Below are 20,584 nucleotides of genomic sequence, written 5' to 3' on the forward strand. Positions count from 1 at the left end.
CGAGTAACAAGTGATAGGACTAGAGGAAACAGCCTCAAGTTGCACCAGGGGAGGTTGAGGTTGAACATCAAGAACAATTGCTTCCCTGTTGGGGTTGTGCAGGCCTGGCCCAGGCTGCCCAGGGCAGTGGTGGAGTCCCCATCCCTGGAGGGGTTTCACAGACGTGTCCATGTGGTGCTGAGGGACGGGGTAGTGGGGACCTTGCTGGGTAACTTTGGTGCTCTAGAAGTCTCTATACTGTGTTAAAGAGGGGGCATTTTTGCCCCGCTTGACATTTCTTTCCCGAGTAATTGTGTGTGTGCTGCTTGGGTGCTGAAATTTTGGATTTGGATTCACTCCCGACTCCTCGTCTGGGATGCCATCTTCTGAGATGAACACACACGCGCCCACACCCCTCGAGAAAACCAGTGGCCCATCTTGCACAGTTCAGTGGTGCAGGGTGCATCCTTACCCCTTTGTGGGATAAGAAACACCCCCTCACATAATTCCCTTAGATTTGGAATTTAACAAATGCAGCTTAGCTTTTTGCAGTATTTTGCTGTGTCTTGAAGTGTAGTTGCTTGTCTCTAACTCTCTCAGTCAAAGTGAACAGGACAAGCGGCTTTTACTCTAATACCAGCTGAGCCTTCTGAACGGCACTGATACCTAGGAAAGAAAATTGCACGATCAGCAGCAATATTACTGCTTCGTTACTGCACTGCCATCGCCGGTGACCTTCTTTGCTTTAAATTACACTGTTTCCCTATCATGTGCCAGAAAGGTGGCCAAAGGTTTTCCCTCAAATTATTGCCAGCAGACTACAGGGATCAGTGGTGTGGATAACCTGGCAACCGCGGGATTTCTGCAGTATTAGGTGTGCTTTTTCTTTTATACTGTGTGTGAGAGCATTTTTGATTGCGTATATAAAAATGGTCATGGCAGTAGTTATTTTTACTGGATCACATCTTCAGGGAGAAGCAGAAATTACAGTGCTGCTGCTTCTGAGAGCTGGTGAGAATCAGTTGCTCCTTGATTGTCTTCTGTTATTGGCAAATGATAATCCCAGAGGAGGCAGTGCCAAGTGGAGGTGATATTTCCAAGGTCCATGCTGCACCCTTCATTTGTGGATCTCGGAGCTCTTCAGAAAGTGCAATGGATCTTTCCACCCGCCTCCTCTCCGATCAAATATTATCTCCATTCTATGAAATGGGGGAGAGCAACAGAGGGGGTAAATGACTCAGAATTGAGCAGCAGCTCAGTACCAGAAAGCGCAGGTCTCCCTGAATCGGGTAGGTCCCCAGGTACCCTTCAGCCAGGGAGAGGGTTTTGAACCCCTCTGTCCGTGGGACTTTGCAAACCCATTTCCCAGGGCTCTGTGTCACTGCTTCCCTCATCTCCAGATTGTGCTGATGCACTTTCAGGATGCTTTTCTTGAGGAGTTTCAGGGTTTAACAGTATTTGTTAATACCACCCCCAGCACAGAGGCTTACACCTCGCCGCGGGTGTCCGTCTGTCCCTTTCGGTGTGACAGCATTAACGCCACGTGACTGTGTTTATACGGCTGATGGAATAATCTGATTGATTGAAGCTGTCTGCCTGCTTCTGAAATATTCAAGAACACCCAGCAACGTTATCACTTTTATTTATTATCTACTTCATCAAATCTGTTCCAGTTGTATTTTGTACGTGGCTGACACCCGTGAATGCGGGGGCTCATTTGGGATTAGTAAATTGTCTTTCATATGCAATCTCAGTGTGATGGGTCCGAACCTTAAAGTACTCAAATACGACCGTTTAAGTCACCTCAACGTGTGCCGCAGAGCACCACGAGGAGATTTTGAAAAGAATGGGTTGGGCAGTTCCTAATTTCAGACATTCCTCTTCGTGATAGATACGGCTCTTTGTTGTTTTACTTTCACACCAGTACAACCTTTTCCAGTTTTTGAATTCAGGAACCTCACAAGAACGAGCGTACACCATTTTAAAGATGTGGTGGGGATGAGTATCGAGTACCAGCGCTGCAGTTTGGAGGTGTCAGGAAGAAAGCAGAGGTTTCTTAAGATCAAGGGCAGTACCTTGCCTAGAGACATGTATTGCTGTGTCTGCTCTTGTAGCTTTGCAGGGAGGGAGGGGTTATCCCTGTGTCACTTCCAAATACTGCATCAAATAAATTTAAGATTAAAAAATTGTATTTTTTTTTTCCCTTTCCAAGTGGGAACTTGTTATAATCATCTACACACAGGCCGCTTTGGAAGGCGGGGGAAAGATGTAATCAGCACTTCCCCAGCTATCAAGCAGCTTCTGTTGAACTGGTGGCCTTTTGTTCGCACTGCTTCGGACAGGGAGGTGACACACCAGCCTGCTGCTCCTGTCCTTTTCTGGAGCCTGTCTTGCATGCAGAGATCCCTGCTGTCTGTATTCCGTTCTCCACAGTGACTTTGAAATTTAAATCTCTGCTGTACTTCAAGTCAAACCGTTATTGAAACTTCCCCGTGTAATCTGTGCCCTTCCAAGACAGGCTTATGCAAATACCAAACCGTTCCTGACACAGCTAAGAGAAATTCGGCCCTGGTGATGTTTCTCACGGGAAAGAGAAGATGGGGTAAAAAATGAAGGTATAAGTCTCCTCTTCTTTCTCAGTTTGTTTTCTTTTCCCTCTTGTTTTCTGCTAATCCCCAGCGGAACGACATGACATATCAAATCTGTTTACTGCTCAAGCAGTCTGGGATGCTTGAATGTCTTTGTTGTAATTTAGGAAATGAACTGACAGACAAAATTATGTTGGGTAGACACTAAAAATATGCACTGAAGGAACCACATAAACTCCCAGGTAGAAATTAGCTTTTTTTTTTTTTTTTGCCAATGCAATTTATGATGAGAAATGAACTCAGCTCCTTCCTCAAAGTCACGGCTATAGATCAGCTAGAAGCTTGAAGGACTACTCAAATCCTGAGAGGTGGCACACTGATCTACAGCTCCGAGAATTGTGCCAAGAAAGGAAAATCAACAAGATCTTCACCTGATTTATGTAGGCCAGACATCTGTGACTTGCCTTTTAGAGGTGATCTCACAGAGGCGTAATTAAAACTTGATGATGTTATTAAATAATCATGATGATTTGTGTCCCTGTGCTGCAGCCGTGTGTGTGTTTTTGTGTGGTTATAAATATGGTTAGTCCCTGCTCGTGAAAATGAAGGTTAGATAGTGCTGGGCTTAAGGGCAGCAATTTTGCATGCAGCTCTTATGCAGAAGGTCTCCAAGTTATTCCCGTGCTGGACCTCTCTTTCAGTTTAGAACTAATCAAACTGCAAGTTAGTGATAAAATAAATCAAAGATGTTTTTAATTAGTAAAAGCGAGCAGCGCGGGCAGTGCTCTGGCGTTGGAGATGCTGACTGGCTGGCGAGAGTGGGGTTAGACCGCAGGTTGTGCCTCCGTCTTACTCTGGTCTGGAAACTCCTGGTGACACCATATTGCCTTTTCCTTCACCCTCGTCTTAGCTGTCAGAAGGAGAAGGGAAGTGTTGGGACAAGGGTTGTCCTTCGTTAGATAGATACTTAAACACTCTGAGTAGAACATAGATGTGACCTGAGCTGCAGCCTGTAGCTACACTAAAATGTAAACGCTGCTGATGTGCTTTGTGATTTTTCCATTGCATTGTATTATTTTGCATAAAATTTTCAAGCTACATTTGAAGTCAAGTATGGAATTTTTTTTTTCCTACTATCAACGCTGGTGGGGATTTTGAGGAAGCCATTTGTTGTTCAGTTTTGAATTTCTCGTAGGATTTGTTTTGTGCTTAAGACATTGATCCTGCTTTGTAACAGACTGAACTTTCTCTGTTTATATCAATAACAGTGATTTTTACTCTTTCCGTTTTGGACTGAAAAGGCATAAAAGAGTATGTTGCCTACTTATATTAAAAAAAAAAGGCAGGAAGAGATGACACCTCTAATTCTGCGTGAGAACAACTGACATGGTAGATAAGTTTTGCGGCTGATTATCATAAGGAGCATGATTTGGAACCAATGATTGAGCTTCTGAGAATCCCTGGCCTTTCCATTAATTTTGATTTATTGATTTTTATGAGCAGGAGCAGTGATAAGCTCAGGCTCTGAGGAGGATCAGAAAGGCCAGTGCGTATCGAGGGTTATTGCCTTGTTTCGTGCCGTGATTTATACAGCGAAGGTAGTGGCTGCATTCCTCTGCTTGGTGTTATTTTATTTCTTCTCATCATTATAGTATTTCATGACTCAAAGACAAGTGCCCTTGCAGAACCTCTTCTGTAGTGTCTCTGACATCGTGAGAGGCTGAAGGTCTGGTTGTTGGAAGTGCCGAGCCCTTGCAGCGCCGCTGGAATGAATGGAAGCTGAAGGAGCTCTGAAAATCATACCTCAGGCGTTTCGTCCTTTTAAAGGGGTTGAATCATGGCTTGTAAATATAGGTCTGGGCTTTGACTAATTCCCCCTTGACTGCGCATCCTTTGAAGTAGATGGAGTTTACTGGATTAGAATGAAACCTGTGCTCCCAAATTAACTCTCATCCTTGCTGTGTAGCCGAGGAATTGATTAGATCTTAGAAATCTGGGGTTAAAATTAAGCTTCAAATTTACAATTAAGCTTCAGAGCTTTGCTTTCTAATTGGAATGCTGCATGCTGGGAAAGATCGGAAACCTTTGTGAGGGTTCAGGTGATTCTAAGCAGAACTCGTGTTCTTATGGCAGAGCTGCTGGTGCGGCAGAGGTAACTAAACACGCTGAAAGGCTGGTCTTCTGCCTAGAAGAGATACCAGGACCAAGTGTTTGCAGCTGATGCAGGACGTCAGCCGGCCCGAGCCATGCTCTTCCTCTTGCAAAAAGCCTTAATTCTAATTTCTCCAGTTCCATGGAGAGAAAGCAGATGTCAGACACTGATCGAGCCTCAAGAAAAGGGTGATTTATCCCAATGCTTGGTAATTCTGCTGCTCTGGCAGAGGAGGAAGCTTGCCTAAGCGATGGTTGTTTGATCCTGACGAAAGGGAAGATGCTGCTGTATGGGCATGTGAGCGAGTGCTGGAGAAGTGCTCCAAAGGAGCGCTCCTGCAGAGCTGAAAGCCGAAACGGAGAGGTTTGGGGGCTGGGTATATGAAAAAAGGCTCAATCAACTTGACTTTTTTTGTTAGTTTTTTTAATATGGAACCCATTGAGGTGGCCCTGCAAGTCATGGCAGGAATTAAGGATCCTTTTCAGCCCTTAGTGTTTGAAAATCCTATTTTGTGACTGATGGGGTTTGCTGTTCAGTTCTCAGCAGCAAGATGGTACATGCTGTTAGTGGTGGGGAAGGCTTTTTTTTTCTGATGAGGAGATTTGTGCTTATTCCCTGCATCTCTCTGTCCCAGCCTGAACAACAAAACCTGGCACAAACAAAACACCCATTAAGAGAATATCCAGGCAAACAGGTAGCTGCTTCCTCTTGTTCTTGCTGCTGGTCTCCTGCAGACCAGCTCTATACGATGTTTCGTTGTCTTTAAGACCACAGACCAAGGCTGCTGCTAGCACTGGGATTCCTCTCAGTTACAGTGTTTTCTAAATTCTGTGGCTGTTGGTATTTTATGCTTTATTTTTTTAAGCTCCTGCCTGTACATGTTTTATTCCACCCTCCTTGTTTTTCTGTTTTTAGCCAGTGAGACCTGCAACGATTTCCATCCCATGTTCTTCACCCATGACAGATCGTTTGAGGAGTTCTTCTGTATCTGCATTCAGCTCTTGAACAAGACATGGAAGGAAATGAGGGCAACTTCAGAGGACTTTAACAAGGCAAGAAAAAGGGTGGGGTGGGAATAACTGGGCAGGATGGTGAAACAAGGCTGCGTCTTCTTCCCTAGAGGCACAGGGGTTTACTGATCCCGCTTCTGCTGAATGCTGTGGAGTTTCCATCTGTTCAGATTCTTTGCATATCAGAGGGACAGCGTTTAGGAAGTGGAGGTAGGGGAAGGGATGTGTAAGGGAGGTTCACAGCCTTTTTTTTCATCATGTTGCACTGCAGACTGTGAAACTGAAGACTTGGCTTGAGGGGAAATTCTGCTTTTTTATGTTACCAATATTATGCTGAAGTGCTGCAGCCTCTAAGGTTGTAAATAATGCAAAGAACGTACTGCAGTGGTAATTCTGTGCATCCCTTTCATTTCATGTGAGCACTAAAGTGATGAAATATTCAAGAGTGGACATAGTCCTGGCAAAGTGCTGTGTAGTTTAGCCTGCTAAAACAAAAAAAAAAAACCCAAAACCAAACAAAAAACCCTCCTCAGTATTGCACCCCTTTTGTTGTAAGACAGTTCTGGAAGTTTCAGCCGATCTCCTGACTATCAAAGCTGTGGAGAACAGGGCTGTCTGTCTTAATGGTCCCTCGACATCCTATTTTAACTGTCTGACTTACCAGGAGGCTGAAAAGTATCTATGGTAAGAACGACAAGCTTTTGTGGCCAGCTGGCCCTGATACCTTTGCTGGGATCTTTTAACTGGATCGTGAGCCTCTCCCTGACACTAGATGTTGGTTAGAGAGCTGTTGGCTGAGACTGAAAAGTGAGACTGTGGTGCTGTGTCAGCACATGCCATACAAGTTCTCTGAAGTCACCAGGCTCAAAAGTTATGTGAGAGCTAGTAAGAATGATGGTACCTGACTTCGAATTGGTCCAAATGTCCGTTTTCCACTCCAGAGCGATGGTGAATCCTTGGGACACAGCACGGAATAACCTTTGTGGAGTTCTTGTAGATAAGAGAGTTGTCAGCAGTGCCAAAGCCCAGGCAGCGGAGAGAAGGGAAGGCTGAAACGTGTGGTGTTGTAGCTCGATGATGTGGAGGCTTGTTCTTGTGCGGAATTTCTGACACGCTTCTCCTGCCTAATGGTCCAGGAGTGCAGAAGGGGCAATAGCGAGATAATTCACCAGACAGTGTAGAAACCTGACGTAAAGGGCTTAAAAAAGCAACAACTTTTTTGAGACTACTCCATAATACACGGTTGTTTTGAACAAATGTATTAACAACTGCCGGTTACTTACAGGCCTTCCCTCTCAGTAGAAGAAACACTGCGGTACGTAATTTCCCACAGCTTGAGTTGGTATATGATTAGTAATCCTCGGGGGTTCGGGACAAGGATAACCCTCTTTCTGGCCACAGCCCAGGTGCCCCTAAAAATAAAACAAAGATACTTCCTTTTCAGCGTTAGGCATTGCAGTGGAGCTTGGTGGAAGATCAGGTAGTTTCCCCTCTGATCTGACTAGTTTGTTGCTGGTGTTTCCTCTTACTGAAAATCCTGTGACTCCACCCAGCAGCATTTTCAGGTTCAGCAAGGCGGGCAGTAGGTCCTACGTGCCATTGAAGGTGCAGGTGATCCTCGACTCCATGGGGCAAACCTGAAATATTTGCCATCGTGCTGCCAGGATCTGTGTCTGGTGGTGGCACTGTGGTGCCTGAGAGATGGACCCAGGATCAAACGTGAGGAAATCACTCCTGATTTTGTACCAGTTTTTGTAAAGGGGAGGAATGCTAAAGCCTTGCGACTCTCATTTCTAACAGTTCGGTAATTAAGTTCTGCTTATCTAAATCCTTTCTTTTAGTCATAAGGAGATTTTTGTGCTCTTAGCCGCTTCAAATGACATGTGCATTACTCAACTGATAAATGTCTAAAGGGATCTGTGAGCGAAGCCAGCTGTGGTGTTGTGTGGGCTCGTGCAGCACTTCTGGATCTGTGGGGGACGATCCGTGATGTAGTGGTACCCAGGGTTTACCCAGCTGGGTGATGGGTGACAGCTGCCAGCGCTCATGGCTTTACCAAACTAAACCAGCACTGGTTTTAATCCCTACTTGGCCAGAGGCTCCGGTGATCGCAGCGTGTTGGAATTCTTTCTGCATCTTCCCTGTGTGCTAAGGGTACCTGTTTCTATACATCTCCTTCTCAAAACTGGGCAGCTGAAGGCCGTGTGGTGTGGATCCAGGAGGGTCACTGCTTTCAGGAGTGAATGGGAAGCAAGCCGGCCTCCTGAGAGGCAGTAGCTTAGTTACTGTGGAGAAATGCTCTTTCATCCTCTCTTCGTGTTACTATTTTTCAGTTTCAATAATTCATTGTCATGGTAATATGTGAAACACCACTTTGCCACGGTTTACTACCCACCTTGCCAATGGGATCGTTCTTTTTCTTCCATCTTCCCTTTCTCCCTCCAAATCTCCAGAACAAAATTGGACGCTGTCAATATATTGGATTGTAAGTCTTGAGACCTGGAGGTTCTGCTAAAAAGCTAATCCACTTGCTTTGATCTTTGATCATAATTAAAGAAAAAGGAGCTTTTTGTTTAATTTTAATCTTTCGATTAATCACATTAGCCTGTAGGGCTGTAGGAGGGCTGTGTGCACATACAGAGATTCGTTTCCTCCTCTCTTGCACTGGAGGATGGTAAGCCCTGGAAGAAGGGATTGAATACTTCCCCTCAGGTTTCAGTGCCGCTTCTCAACGGTTTTTGTAAGCATCAGATGAAGACTTTCTTTTGATGACAGAATGGCATCTGTGGTTCCTTGGTCCATGCTGCGGAGATTGCATATAGGTTGGTTCATTTTTAAAGCTTCCAAACAAATAATCAAAACAGCACTTTGCTCGTACTTGGAAGATTTTTATGGTGCTTTAGTGAAGCATTTATGATCTTGTGCTTTGTCGCCCTGATTCTCATTCATTAATCCAGACACCTTTTGTCAACTCTCGCATTAGAAAAACTCCTCGGGTCTCTATGGAGATGGTACGATACTGTCAGACCTGAAACCTTTTTTACAGTTTGACTAGAATAATTCAGCCAGGCAGCTAAGCTTATGTTATGCCTTTATAACATTTTAAGACATACATAATTCATGTCTGCTGAATTTTCTAGAGAAATTAAGATGCAGTTGGATAGACAGACATGCAAGTGGCAACAATTCCATTTGAAACCTTTTTGTTTTTCTTGGAGCCTACAGATGATCAAAGGACACTCTACGAGCTCTGTCCTCCACAGTCATTTGCGAGCAGCCAGCGTGGTTTATGACTTTGAAAATATAATCTTGTCTCCAAGCTTTACATAATCACCCATGTTTTACCGCAGCAGAAGAAAGCATCTTGAAAGCGTATTGATTTTTGGAGTCAGTGCTGACTGTGAGAAAGCTGGACCGAATTATCTCTCACTCCAGCATCTGGAAACCCTCCTCGCCAGCCTGCCCATTTAGAAAGGTGCCCATCAGTCAATTTTCCCTCGTGTGGGGACCGCCTACACTCCGCTCAGGGTAATCAGGCCCTGCTGCCACACAGGCTAAGACGTACCTAAATTGGTTGAGGGTTTTTTGTTTATTTTTTACGTGATGGTAGGCGGAATTGAAGGTAACCGCCCCACTGTAAGATTCCTTCCATGGGGCCAAATGAAATCATACTCCCAATGGAAAAGTACTATTTGTACTGAAGTAAAAGCACTTGTGTTGCCCTAAAATGTGTGAAATACAGGTTGTTTCACATTAGGCAGTGAGACCACAGACATTACGTAGGGACCAAGATTATCATCTTATCTCTGGTCTCCAGGGATTTCAGTCCGCTGCTGTTTGTAGTTTGGAAATTCACATGCTAATAGGAGGAAGGGCAAAACAGATTATTTTAATTGCAGGGCCAGCCGTAGCTTGTCTTATTAGACCTGCAGAACAATAGGACCAATTTGGTAATTCTGTGCCCAGTGTAGTGCCATCTTCAAAAACGCACGAAGAATAAAAAATACCGCTTCAGTCCCAGTGTGGAAAGACAGAGGTGAAATGATTTGATTTACCTACCAAGGTTCTGAAGTTGCTCTGTAGAGATTGGGCACAAAGATTGCTGCTTTTATGAGGGCGTTAGCCTAGTTTTCGGTTTTTAGGTGGCCAAAAATGACTACTCACCTCTCGTTTCAACCGGGCTGAAGTTAAGCAGGGATGCCAAAACTGAAAAACTTTGAAGTCCTGTGGTGTATAGTGCTTGAAGTCAGAATCTACTGCCTTCACTGCAACTACAGGTTTAAGGAATAGGAAAGTAGGACAAGGTTGGGTAATATCCGCAGATGCATTTTTCTCATTACTGAGAACTCTAGTTAATTTATTTTGCCCGCTGGCCATGTGTTTGAGATCATCGTAGTATAGAACACGAGTTTTTCAGTGTTCTGTGAAGAGTTATTTTGTAATAAGAAAAATATTCTCATCCCCCCCCGAAAACTCTGTTTTCAGTGTTTCCATTTTACAGTGGCAGGCCTGGGTACCCCAAGTGACCGGCTGTTTCGGTGACAAAGCCACAGCGCTGAATCCCCGTTCAGGTGTGGGGTCAGCTCAGCAAGATGATAATACATGTCGCTGACAGGTACACACGTAACAAACTGTCCTGCGTGGTAATCACTAGAGTAGACATTGCTCACAGTGGCAGCAGATGCAAACAATAAATGCCCTGTGTGAGTCCTGTAATTAAATACCAAAGCACACACTGAGACATTTGATAGGCACAAAAGATGTTTATTGCTCGTGGTCAGACCCTGTCAACATTTTTCCTTGCTCTGTGACAAGATAACAGAAAAGGTAACCGAGCATAGCATAAAATTGAAAAATACCATTTCCTTGCTCGCTGCCGGTTTGGGAGTGCCGCGCCACAGGTTCCTCAGCTTCTCCAGTGTTGTCACGCTCTCGGCAGCTGGAGGATGAGCAATTGTATGAGGCTAGGTTCAAAATGTGACTAAGTGTTTGAGGACAGGCTTTTAAGGAGAGTAGTTGTGTGAGTGGTGTTTGTGTGGAAACGTGGTGAGGGTCAACACCACCATCAGATAACGTGAGTTACCCAGAAGGAAGAAAAGGGGAGGAGGGTCGTTTGGAAAGGGCCAGAGCAGCAATGTGGCAGAGGAGCTCTCACCAGCATTCCCAGGACCTCTGCAGATCGGGGGGACTCCAGGAGCAGACTGTGCACAGACCCTGTCTGAAACACTGCCTGGCTGCAACCTTGTGGTCCCAGTGCTAGCCCTTGCTGCGGCAGCTCCATGCCTGACCTGGCACCACAAGATTCTGCACTTTTCTGCTCGTTGCGGAGGTGCCCGAGTTACAGGAAGGAGGCAAAGACACCCAGAGCCTTGCCGGTGAAGCAGCTGCAGGGCCAAAAGCCAAACGGGGATGCGTGGCTGTTTGCTCCAGCCTCCTCCATCACCTCATCACAGCTCCGGGCTGCAGCAGCAGCTCCAGCCCCAGCCCCAAAGGTGGTCCTTCCTCTGGGTCTGTGCCCCTCTTTCCCGTGGAGGGAGGATGGATGGCACACGATAGCTCCGGGAGCATGAAAGAACCGTTATCTCAAACAGGAGAAAAATGAGTTCAAACAAACTTGGAAGTAAAATCCTTTGGTCAGTCTGTAAATCTGTTCATCACCCCCTTCTCCTTTCAGTGATGAGGAGGGAGAGGGATGATAAGTAGCTCTCCACAGATGCTCTCCAAAACATTCATTGTTTTCTTATGGGTGTTTTTTCACCAGTCTGAAGCAGATGAATTTAACTCCTTTTGAGAGGAGCTTTGGAAGGATTTTCTGTTTGCATTTTACCTGTGGGGAAACGCTGGGCTGGTGGAATGATTGCACCTCTCTGTTAGCTTTATTGCGCCTTCCCTTGGCAATGCTTTGTTTATATCAGGCAGGGATACTGAAAATAAATTATTCTCACACAGAGTGAATTCAGTATTCCCCAAGCTTAGGCAGATTAGCACAAATTAAATTCCACATTTTCCCACCTGAGGCCATTAGCACTTTATTAACTTTTATTGGAAACAGATAATTGCTATAAATATGTTGTATCATTAATTGCGTAATGCATGAATTTATAAAAAGAAAAAGTATAGCAATTAACATTTTGCAAATCTGCTGCATAGCTTTGAGAGAAAATGTGGTTGAAGAAAAAACCCACAACGCCTTCCGGATACAAAGGGAATCTCCTAGACAAGCATAATTGGGGTGCAGGAGGGTTGTCGGGTCTGTTCCATTAGCAGCCCCTCCCTTAGGACGGGTCTGTTTTAAGCACCGCGATGTCCTGTGGTGTAGGGAGAGCCTGTGAGCCTGCTGAAGACCCTTCCCTGGCCTTTGGTCAGTGTTCCCTCTCTGCCGTTCGTGGCCCGGGTGTTGCAGGTTTATTCCTTCATCGGCTGCTCATTTAGGGATGGCTCTGTTCAGTCTCCTGCATCTCTGTGCATTTATCTGCACCTGTCAGATCGCCACATGTGTCCCGCTGCGTTTGTCAGAGCCAGTTTATTACTCATCTGCTGCCTCTGGCTGCAGGAACCTTAGAAGGGGTGTTTAAGACGCTGAAGATGCCGTCTTCCACTTACCGAGGCATCCGCCTATAAAAATCAAATCTAAATTTAAATATTCATACCCCAAAGGTTGGGACCGTGATGCTCAAAGGAACTGAAGAAGAGTATTACGTGTTTAAATCTGGTTGGTTGCTTCCCTTTGAACATCTTCCAGTCTTGATTAGCATTGTCAAGAATGCAAGTGTATCTTTAAAAAAATAATTTGTGAAATAGGAGTACAGAGACTGGATAACACAGGAGAAAGGAGCACCGTTTGCCCTTTTTCTGCACTTTGTAGCTTAGTAACTATTTTTCTGTTCAAAGATTTTCTTTTTTTCATTAAAAATAGTATCTTTACTATTTTCTGTCTTTGCCAGATGGCTTCGAAAGTCTTTCATAGGAGGGTTGTACCTTGTTATTGTCCTAGCTGAGCTATCTGTCTCCAGTGATCACATCCACAATGATTCCATGGAGGGCGTAGGCTTGAAAGCAAAAGCTTTTTAAAGCTGAAATTCTACCCCTTTATATGCTAAGAAAGAGAGGGATTCTTCAAGAAAGAGGCAAGGCAAGGAAAGGGGTGTCTCAACAAAACATCTGTTATTTAATTTTGATAAAAGGAGGAGAAAAGGAAAAGAGTATTTTCATATAATCCATTCCTTGGTCAGAAACTTGTTTGTCTTGCCCTTTCCCCAGCGATGAAAGTCGCTGTTGGCTTCAACAGTGAAATCTCTTACTTGTGACAAACCAAGCTGTCACAGGCAGAGTGGATTTTATCCCCCACCTTTCTAATGAAGTCGGTGTGTTACTGCCGAACGCGTACGGGTCTGCTTAACACCCTGGAGATGGCAATTTTAAAACCTGTTGGTGCTTCATATTTTCAAAGTGCTCTTCATTTTCGTCTCTGTGGGTGTTGATCAACCCAATAAACATCTCAGCCTTCAGAACGATGATTGAGTGGAAAGTCTCGTAACCAGAGAAGAAACACGGAGCGCAGGTTATCTGTGCTAACCGCTGCTTCTGTGCTCTGCCGAAACCTTTTGCGCTGGGGAAGGATCCTCTCTCGCGTGTGGAGTGTGTTAGTCGCTCAGGGAAATGGTATTACCTAACTGGAACTGTCACCGAAACGGCGTGTTTTGTGATATTGCCCTTGTCGCTCCTGTCTTAAAGTGTGGATAATAATCAGATCTTGTCTCTGTATTTCTATTTCTTCTTTCTAGGATGTGTGTTTGTAGTGCAGTTAAATCAGAGGTGCATGGCATATGGCTTTTTGCTGCATGAGTTGCTGCTGATGTGAATGTCAGTGGGCATAAAATACCAGATTTTCATTTTGTGAATCACAATGCATGGAATTCAGCCCGAGAGCTCCCCAGACTATAGACCTTATTATAGGCAAATAAAAAAGGGAAGGAAAGGGTGGGGGAGGTGGTGTCTCAGAGATTTTGTGCCAGTTGAAATGAGGTTATCGTGATGAATGATGCAGCTGACAATGAGATTTTTATAGCCCTCTTAGGGTAGCAGAAGAGCGTGTATTATTGTTTGGTTCGCTTTAAGTAATTGTAATCTAAATAGCACCGTGGTTGAAAAGAGCAGCAGAAATCTTTCATACGTGTCTTGTATGCAAAGCCAGGGTGCTTTGTGGTTTTCCTCTCATCTGCCCTTATACAAGTGTCCTTCATTGTTCGCAATTTGCATCTTGCATATTGTCCCGATTGAATACATCAGTCACCATCAAAAAGGCGTTTGCCCGTCCGTTGCTGCTGCTGCCACGGCGTGTCTCTATTTTTAGCACATGAGGTAACTGTCCAGCACTGACAAAATGCTCCTGCTACCCAACGTACCAGCATAAGCTGAGACTGGCTGGGACGGAGCCCTGTGGGAGGGGAGGGCTGCTGGGAGCCGGAGTGAGAGGAAGAGAGGGTGCGCGGGTGCGGACGGGCTCTCCTTTCCTTCACGCACGCCACCTATACCAATGTCTGCCTACACCATGGCTGCCCCCGTGCTCTGGTGGCTTTCACAGGTTACCTTGGGCACGGACAGCGGGGCAGCTGTAGCAGCGTTAGTCCTGCGTGGGCTGCCCAAGGCTTTCTTAAGTGATCACTGGTTACGCTGGGCCTTGGTGGGCTGACGTGAACTGTCCTCCAAGTTCCCAAACACTGGGTGAGTGGGAAAAGAGAGAAGGGTGGGAGGTGAGGGATTTAGCGTGTACTTTCTGAAGGAAGTCTTAGGTTTTTCCCCACAAAATATTTGGGCTTGAGACCACAGCAGGTGTGGTTGTTACTTGGGAATGGTAGTGAAGGCGAGACGTGTGAACTTGGGTTCTGCCACCTTTCCACCGAGAGCAAAATAGCTTCCTGGAGGATGGAAAGTGGTGTGTGTGCCTCTGAAAGCGGTGAGGCCCCTTTTCTTTACCCTTTCACCTCTACCGTGTCGATTTGAATAGCCATATGAAAAACGTTGTGGATTTATTGGTGACTGAGAGGTAATTTACTGGTAGGCTCCATCCCAGTTCCTCAAGTTACCTTTATATGTTGGTCATAGCGAGCAGAGAAGCACGGCCCCCTGTCATACATCTGAAATCTGAGGACTATCACCTTAGAAGCTGAGCACAGGAAAGGAGAGAGTTTTGATACCACAGAAATAAATATTAACCCAAACACCAGAGACGGGTGAGGAAACAAATACCAAATTCTGTGTCAGACTGCTTGAAAAAGACATTAGTGCAGCTGATTAAAGATCTTGCCGCATCAGCTGAAGACATTCATGCCATGGCCATAAAACTGAAATGCTCAAGAACCGTCATTGTGTCAGGACTGTCAGGTCTGCGTCTAGAAGAGCGGAAGGATCTGGGGAAATGGTTCTACGCACGCTTTGAGTTTTATGGCGATTTTTCTCTCTGGAGATGTATCTTCAGAATTCAGTTTTCTCTCTCAGGGAAAGTGGCTGATCTTTGTCGTGTTGCTGATACGAGAACCTCAGCAGCCAGAACTTAAAAATTGAAGCTGTATCCATTTGGCTTGAATAGCAAAGGCTTCCTAGAAGGTTTTGTAGTACTTAACCACGAGTCCAAAGGAAATCACAGATCTCACTGTGTCATGGTTACGCTGTCAGCCTCTTCAGAAGCAATCGGTCAGCTCTTCGTAGTGAGAATAACATCTCAGAAGTCACCAAGCAGGAAAATGGAACATCCTTATTTTTGTAAAATCAGATGTGTGAGATGAAGGATGTAATCTCACAGCTGTCAAGATTTTCAGATTCCTTCCAAGAACTCTCTTCTGTGTAAGCTCTGGATTGGAAGTTGTTAAAGGGCTGGTTTCTTCCTGGTGATTTTTATTCTCTTTAAACCTGAATTGCTCTGATTGTCATATAACTGATCCTCATTCTGCGTTTTAAGGCCTGTATGTGATTTTTTTTTTTTTTTTTTTTAAAAACCAGTGACTGGATGAAGAAATCTTACTGGATCTCTCCCTGTGTTCCTAGTGAAGCTTCCTTTAGCCTCTCTCCCTGTTTAATAATCTGACCGCCCACAGGATTTATTCCCCAGTCTTGTCTTCTGCCTGTCTCCTTTCCTTGGAGAAACAGCATGGCTCATGCCACGCATCCTCCTTTCTTAAGGAGGGTGTTAATAAAAAGGAAGCTACGGACAAACAAAGTCTTCCCTCGTGAGTAATGGTGTAAATACAACATTTTAATAACGATGGCAGAGAACTGAGTTTTCTTTTGTCCAGCCTAATTCTGAGCACAGTAGGCTGCAAATTTTAATTTTCTTAGAGAAAAAAGCTATCTCCACCAATCTGGCAGATAAACCTCAGGTAGAAGGTGTTGTATGTGTGCAGCTTGCAAATGGCTTCGGTTATCTACAGGGCCTAAATGGTCCTTCGCTGTGTAATATCTTTAAGGTACCAGCTAAAGCAAAATCTTTAAACTGATGGTTCTGTTTGGGAAGAAAAGAAAGAAAATCTTTCCATAAAACTTACTTAGATTTGCATGGGTTAGGGGTTTTTTATTGCCTTGTTGCTTTTAAGCTTCAGAGAACAGGATGTTTCATAGCTGCTCAATTTACTTTAGTTATTATCATTTGAAAGAATTTGGTGATTCTAATTTCCTTCTCTACACTTCTTGATTTTAGTACTAGAGTAACACTTCAGTATCTGGTTTTGATTTTTATGATGTCTGGGGCTTCGGTATCAATTTCTGCACTACAGCAAGCTGAGGATGGGTGATTGCCAACGCAACCTGGGGACTCAGAAAGAGTACTTTCATGTTTTACAAATGTATTTGTAGGTGTTTGCTTGGAGGGTGGTGGCTGTGTCGGTGAGTGAATGCTGCCATGAATCAGCAGTGCACCCTTGTGTGATGTGGACTAACTGCATGCCGGGTTGCATTAGCTAAAGCATAGCTAGCAGGTCAAAGGAGGGGATCATGCCCTGCAGTTTGGCACTTGTGAGGCAGCAGCTGGAAGACTTGTCCAGTTTTGTGCCCCGGTAATGGGGAGAGATGGATGAAATGGAGCGAGTCCAGCAAAGGGTCACCAAGATGGCTAAGGAGGGTGGAGCACATGGTGTTTGAGGGGAATGTGAAGAAGCTAGATTTGTTCGTCCTGGAAAAGGCTGGGAGGAGGCCGGTGGATTCAGTCATATCTTCTTTTTCTCTCTGAATAAGAAGCAGAGGAGAAGGTCCATACCCTTCTCAGAAGTACACAGTGAAAGAAGACAAGTCACAGTAAAGGAAACGGATAGGGTGTAAGGATAAAATATTCCCAACTATTGATACTGGTGCAGCACTGGAACGGGTTCTATAGCGAGATTATGGAATCTTCATCCTTGGAGAAACTCAAAACTCACCCAGACAATGCCCTGAGCAACCTGACTTAAGCTTGAGGTTCTCTGCTGTGTCTGCAGGCCTTGATGATGCCTGGGGCTCTCTAGCACCATGAGTTATTCTGTAGTTCTATGTGTAAAAATTCCTTTCTTACCCAGTATGAAACAGGGAGAAATAATAATCATTAATCATCGTTGAAACAAACACAGATGCAGCATCACCCACTGTCAGAAACCTTTTTCGCGTGCAGAAGATGCGTGTGACGGAGGCAGTAGCTGCTTTCAAGAAGTCAGGCTTTCGCCGTTAACTGCGGTGACCCCTTTAAGGCAGTTCCAACTTGTCCCAGCTCTGACAGCCGAACTGTTATTACTCGGGGGCATTCGAGCCCCTTCAGAAATGCAGGGTCAAAAACATTTCCTCAAAATTTTTTTGGTAACATTTAGCTAAGTATGTTTTACTCAATATTCCCCTCTGGCTGCTGCTGCAGCTCGGCTGACGTGGAAACTCCTCGAACCACAGCAACTCGCTAGCGTATTTGAGCAGGCAACGCGAGTAGTGATTTCAGAGCGATGTTTGGCTACTACAGGATTGGGTTTGCGGGTGGTGGTTGTTTTGTGGGTTTTGGTTGGTTGTTTGGGTTTTTTGTTTGGTTTTTTTTTAACACAAAGCTCTGCTTTAGCTAAAGCTCCATTGCATTACAGGTTCTGGCTCCATGTGCAGGCTGACACTCCACCATGCCAGGAAGTTTCAGGTATTTTTTTAAGCACGGGTTCCTGACCAAAGGAGACCCCCATTTAAACTGACAGATCAAACAAAGGATGAAAAAGGAGAAAGGAAAGGGGATGTTGAGTAATTTTCAATTGAGTACCAGTAATACAGGAATGATGTCTTGCTGCACATTGCCTGCAAAATTAGTGCTAGAGGTGGGAACTTAGCCCACAGCCCACTTGTCAGCACTTTAATGACAGGACAGCCTTGTCTTTTTTTTTTTTTTTTTCATGTCCTTTTTCACAATTGGATTAGCAAGTAGACCTGCCTCTTTTTTTCCCCCGTGGTGAAAGGACCTTCCTCATTTAAACAAAATATTTTCCCTTTGTTTACATCCTTTAAAGGTTAATGAAGTGGTTAGATGCTGTGTTTGCTGCGCTTTTGATGTAAATGGCTGAAATGAAAATGTGTTGCAATTTGGGACAGTAATGAGAAGGATGAGATAAAAATGAAGAGCTACCATTCGCAGTCGTTCTGGGCCCAGTCTCTCATGCACGGCATTAGTAAGCAGTTAAAATTAGAGAGTAATGACAAGAGAACCAGAGCTGTCAGAAATTAAATTTTTCTCTCTCTCTTCAAATGACCAGGAAGACTACAGTCAGAACTGACAAATTTAATAATCAGCCGGTATTTATCAGTATGCGTGTACGTGAGCACGGCTGCTGCAGCGCTGGCCGGGATTACCAAGGCAAACCAGGACAAGCTGTGCTCACAGCAAACACAGCTCTGCAGCTGGCTTTGGGTGGGTGGGCTTCTGCAGCTGCCACAGATGTTACAGATGTTTTCCACTGAGCAGAAAATCCACATGTCAGACTGAGACCTTGGAGGTAGAAACCTGTACATTCGCGTTACCCGGCTTTGGTACAAGCCGCGGTGCTGTTACTGCCTTGGCCTTTCTGGAAGAAAGTTGCCCGCTGTCCAGATGTGAAAATTAGTTTCAGGCTAATACAGAATTACTGAGCACCATTCCAGAGGGGTGGAAGGCAGCCACACCTTACCTCGGGCTGCAGCTCTGGGAGGAGGGTTGTCTACAGTGACCGTATCACAAAAAAGAGCGATATGGGACACTTTGCATACTACAAAGCAAAGCCGTTCTGATTAAACGGAATATTTTAAAATAAAAGGGCTGCAGAGGAACCAAGATAACCAGCAAATCGCTTCTTTCTATTTTTCCAAATAGCACAAAGTGTTATTAATACTAATAAAAAAAGCCGTTAAAAATACATTCAGGCATCAAAGGAAGAAAAGCAGGCAGAAAAAATTGTGCAAGCACCATGAAGCTGCGGAAATTTTCCTTGGACCCGTTGCAGTACCTTTTCAAAGCGGCATATGGGGTTTATTCTGGTGACTCTAATTTTAACATGAATGGGAGTCACGTGGAATACTCCTGGCATGCTGCTTTGAAAATATATCCCTGCATGATTAAGGAAGACTGAAATCTTCTTAAACCTCTATTTTTTTTTTCTGAACTGTTTTTGAAGGAAAACATTAGTGGACTGAAAATGGCCCGACCTTGAATAAAGCGGCAATGTATGAGGTCGAAATATTACTGGCGAAGCACTCTACATATTTCTGTGCTTCCGAGGGTGGGGAATGAAGGGAGAAGAAAACTTGGAGTTTGTACCCGCTGTTGCAACAGCCTGTGCATTGCTTGACCTTTACAAATTTGTCTCTTCCCTTGGAAGATGAATAATCGTTCCATCTACCATGTGCAAAGAGCAGAGAGTTCAGTGAAGGGAGCGAGTACAAGGTGGCGTTTGCCTCCGAGGTGGAAGGTCTGGCCACGCTGCAGTTTTTACAGCATCGTCAGGTCCATGATGAGCGAGACTGAAGAAATACACGCTCCGAACATTGATTAGAGAGAGACTCATTAGTGGGAAGGAAGTTCTGAGCAGATGCAACAGCCCTGACAAAATGAGCCAGCACACTGATAGAGCTGGGCCTGGTGTGTGGGCTGAATGTGAAGTTGCTGCAGGGAGGTTCAGAGAGTCCTCTCTGACAGCCGGTCCTTCCTACCCATCTTCAGAGAAAACACTCTTAACAGTTTCTCGAAATGTTTTGGAAAGGATAAGGCAGAAAACGTCCGTAAAACCATACTGACAGATACAGACATGAGCGTGGTGAGGAGCAGGGGCAGTCAGCTCGCGTCCTTCCAAAGACAGAGGCAAAGAGGGGAAAGTCACTTTGCCTTTTCTAATACTTCCCCCTCCCCCCTTTGTTTTTTTTTTTTCTTTTCACAGCCGGGAATGTAAGGTTTATTTTTACAACTTCAGCTTTGCGTGGGCTGCTGCGTTAGTGCTCGAGTATCTCCTCTGGTTGTTTGCAGTTTCTTACTGCCTGTCTCACTAATGCTTCTCTATCGTGATATCACAGAGGTACGCGCAACGAGAAGCTGCCTGCCTCTCCACAAGACCCCCACCAGGGACGGGTCACCTCAGGAGGCTGAGCTCGTCTCTCCCTCCTCTCTGTTGACGTAGAGTGGGCTGTTAATAGGCTTTCCTGGGGTTTCTCCAGTCGTTCCAACATGATTGCCGCTCCCCAGACTTAAGCATGAGATGCAACAGGCAGGTAAAATCGTTTGTCAGCCCTGTTTAAGCAAGAGGCTTCATTTCAGCAGGGTTGTTTATACCGTGAGATTATTTACGCTGAGATTATGAGATTATTTTGGCCGCGTGGGGCCTGCTGCTGTTGTGCAGGCGACA

General features: G+C 45.0%; 1 protein-coding gene across 1 annotated transcript in view; it reads left to right on the top strand.

Moving 5' to 3' along the window:
* Positions 1-5,637: 5,637 nt before the first annotated feature.
* The window catches only part of LOC104495837 (engulfment and cell motility protein 1), a 99,522-nt gene continuing 84,575 nt past the window's right edge, over positions 5,638-20,584 (top strand). The window contains exon 1 of the mRNA XM_010138867.1: positions 5,638-5,771. Within this exon, the coding sequence (XP_010137169.1) occupies positions 5,664-5,771 (108 nt within the window). The 5' untranslated portion in view covers positions 5,638-5,663. The remainder of the gene's footprint in view (positions 5,772-20,584) is intronic.

Source organism: Buceros rhinoceros, unplaced genomic scaffold, assembly GCF_000710305.1.
Source record: "Buceros rhinoceros silvestris isolate BGI_N320 unplaced genomic scaffold, ASM71030v1 scaffold7686, whole genome shotgun sequence".
Classification (NCBI taxonomy): Eukaryota; Metazoa; Chordata; class Aves; order Bucerotiformes; family Bucerotidae; genus Buceros; species Buceros rhinoceros.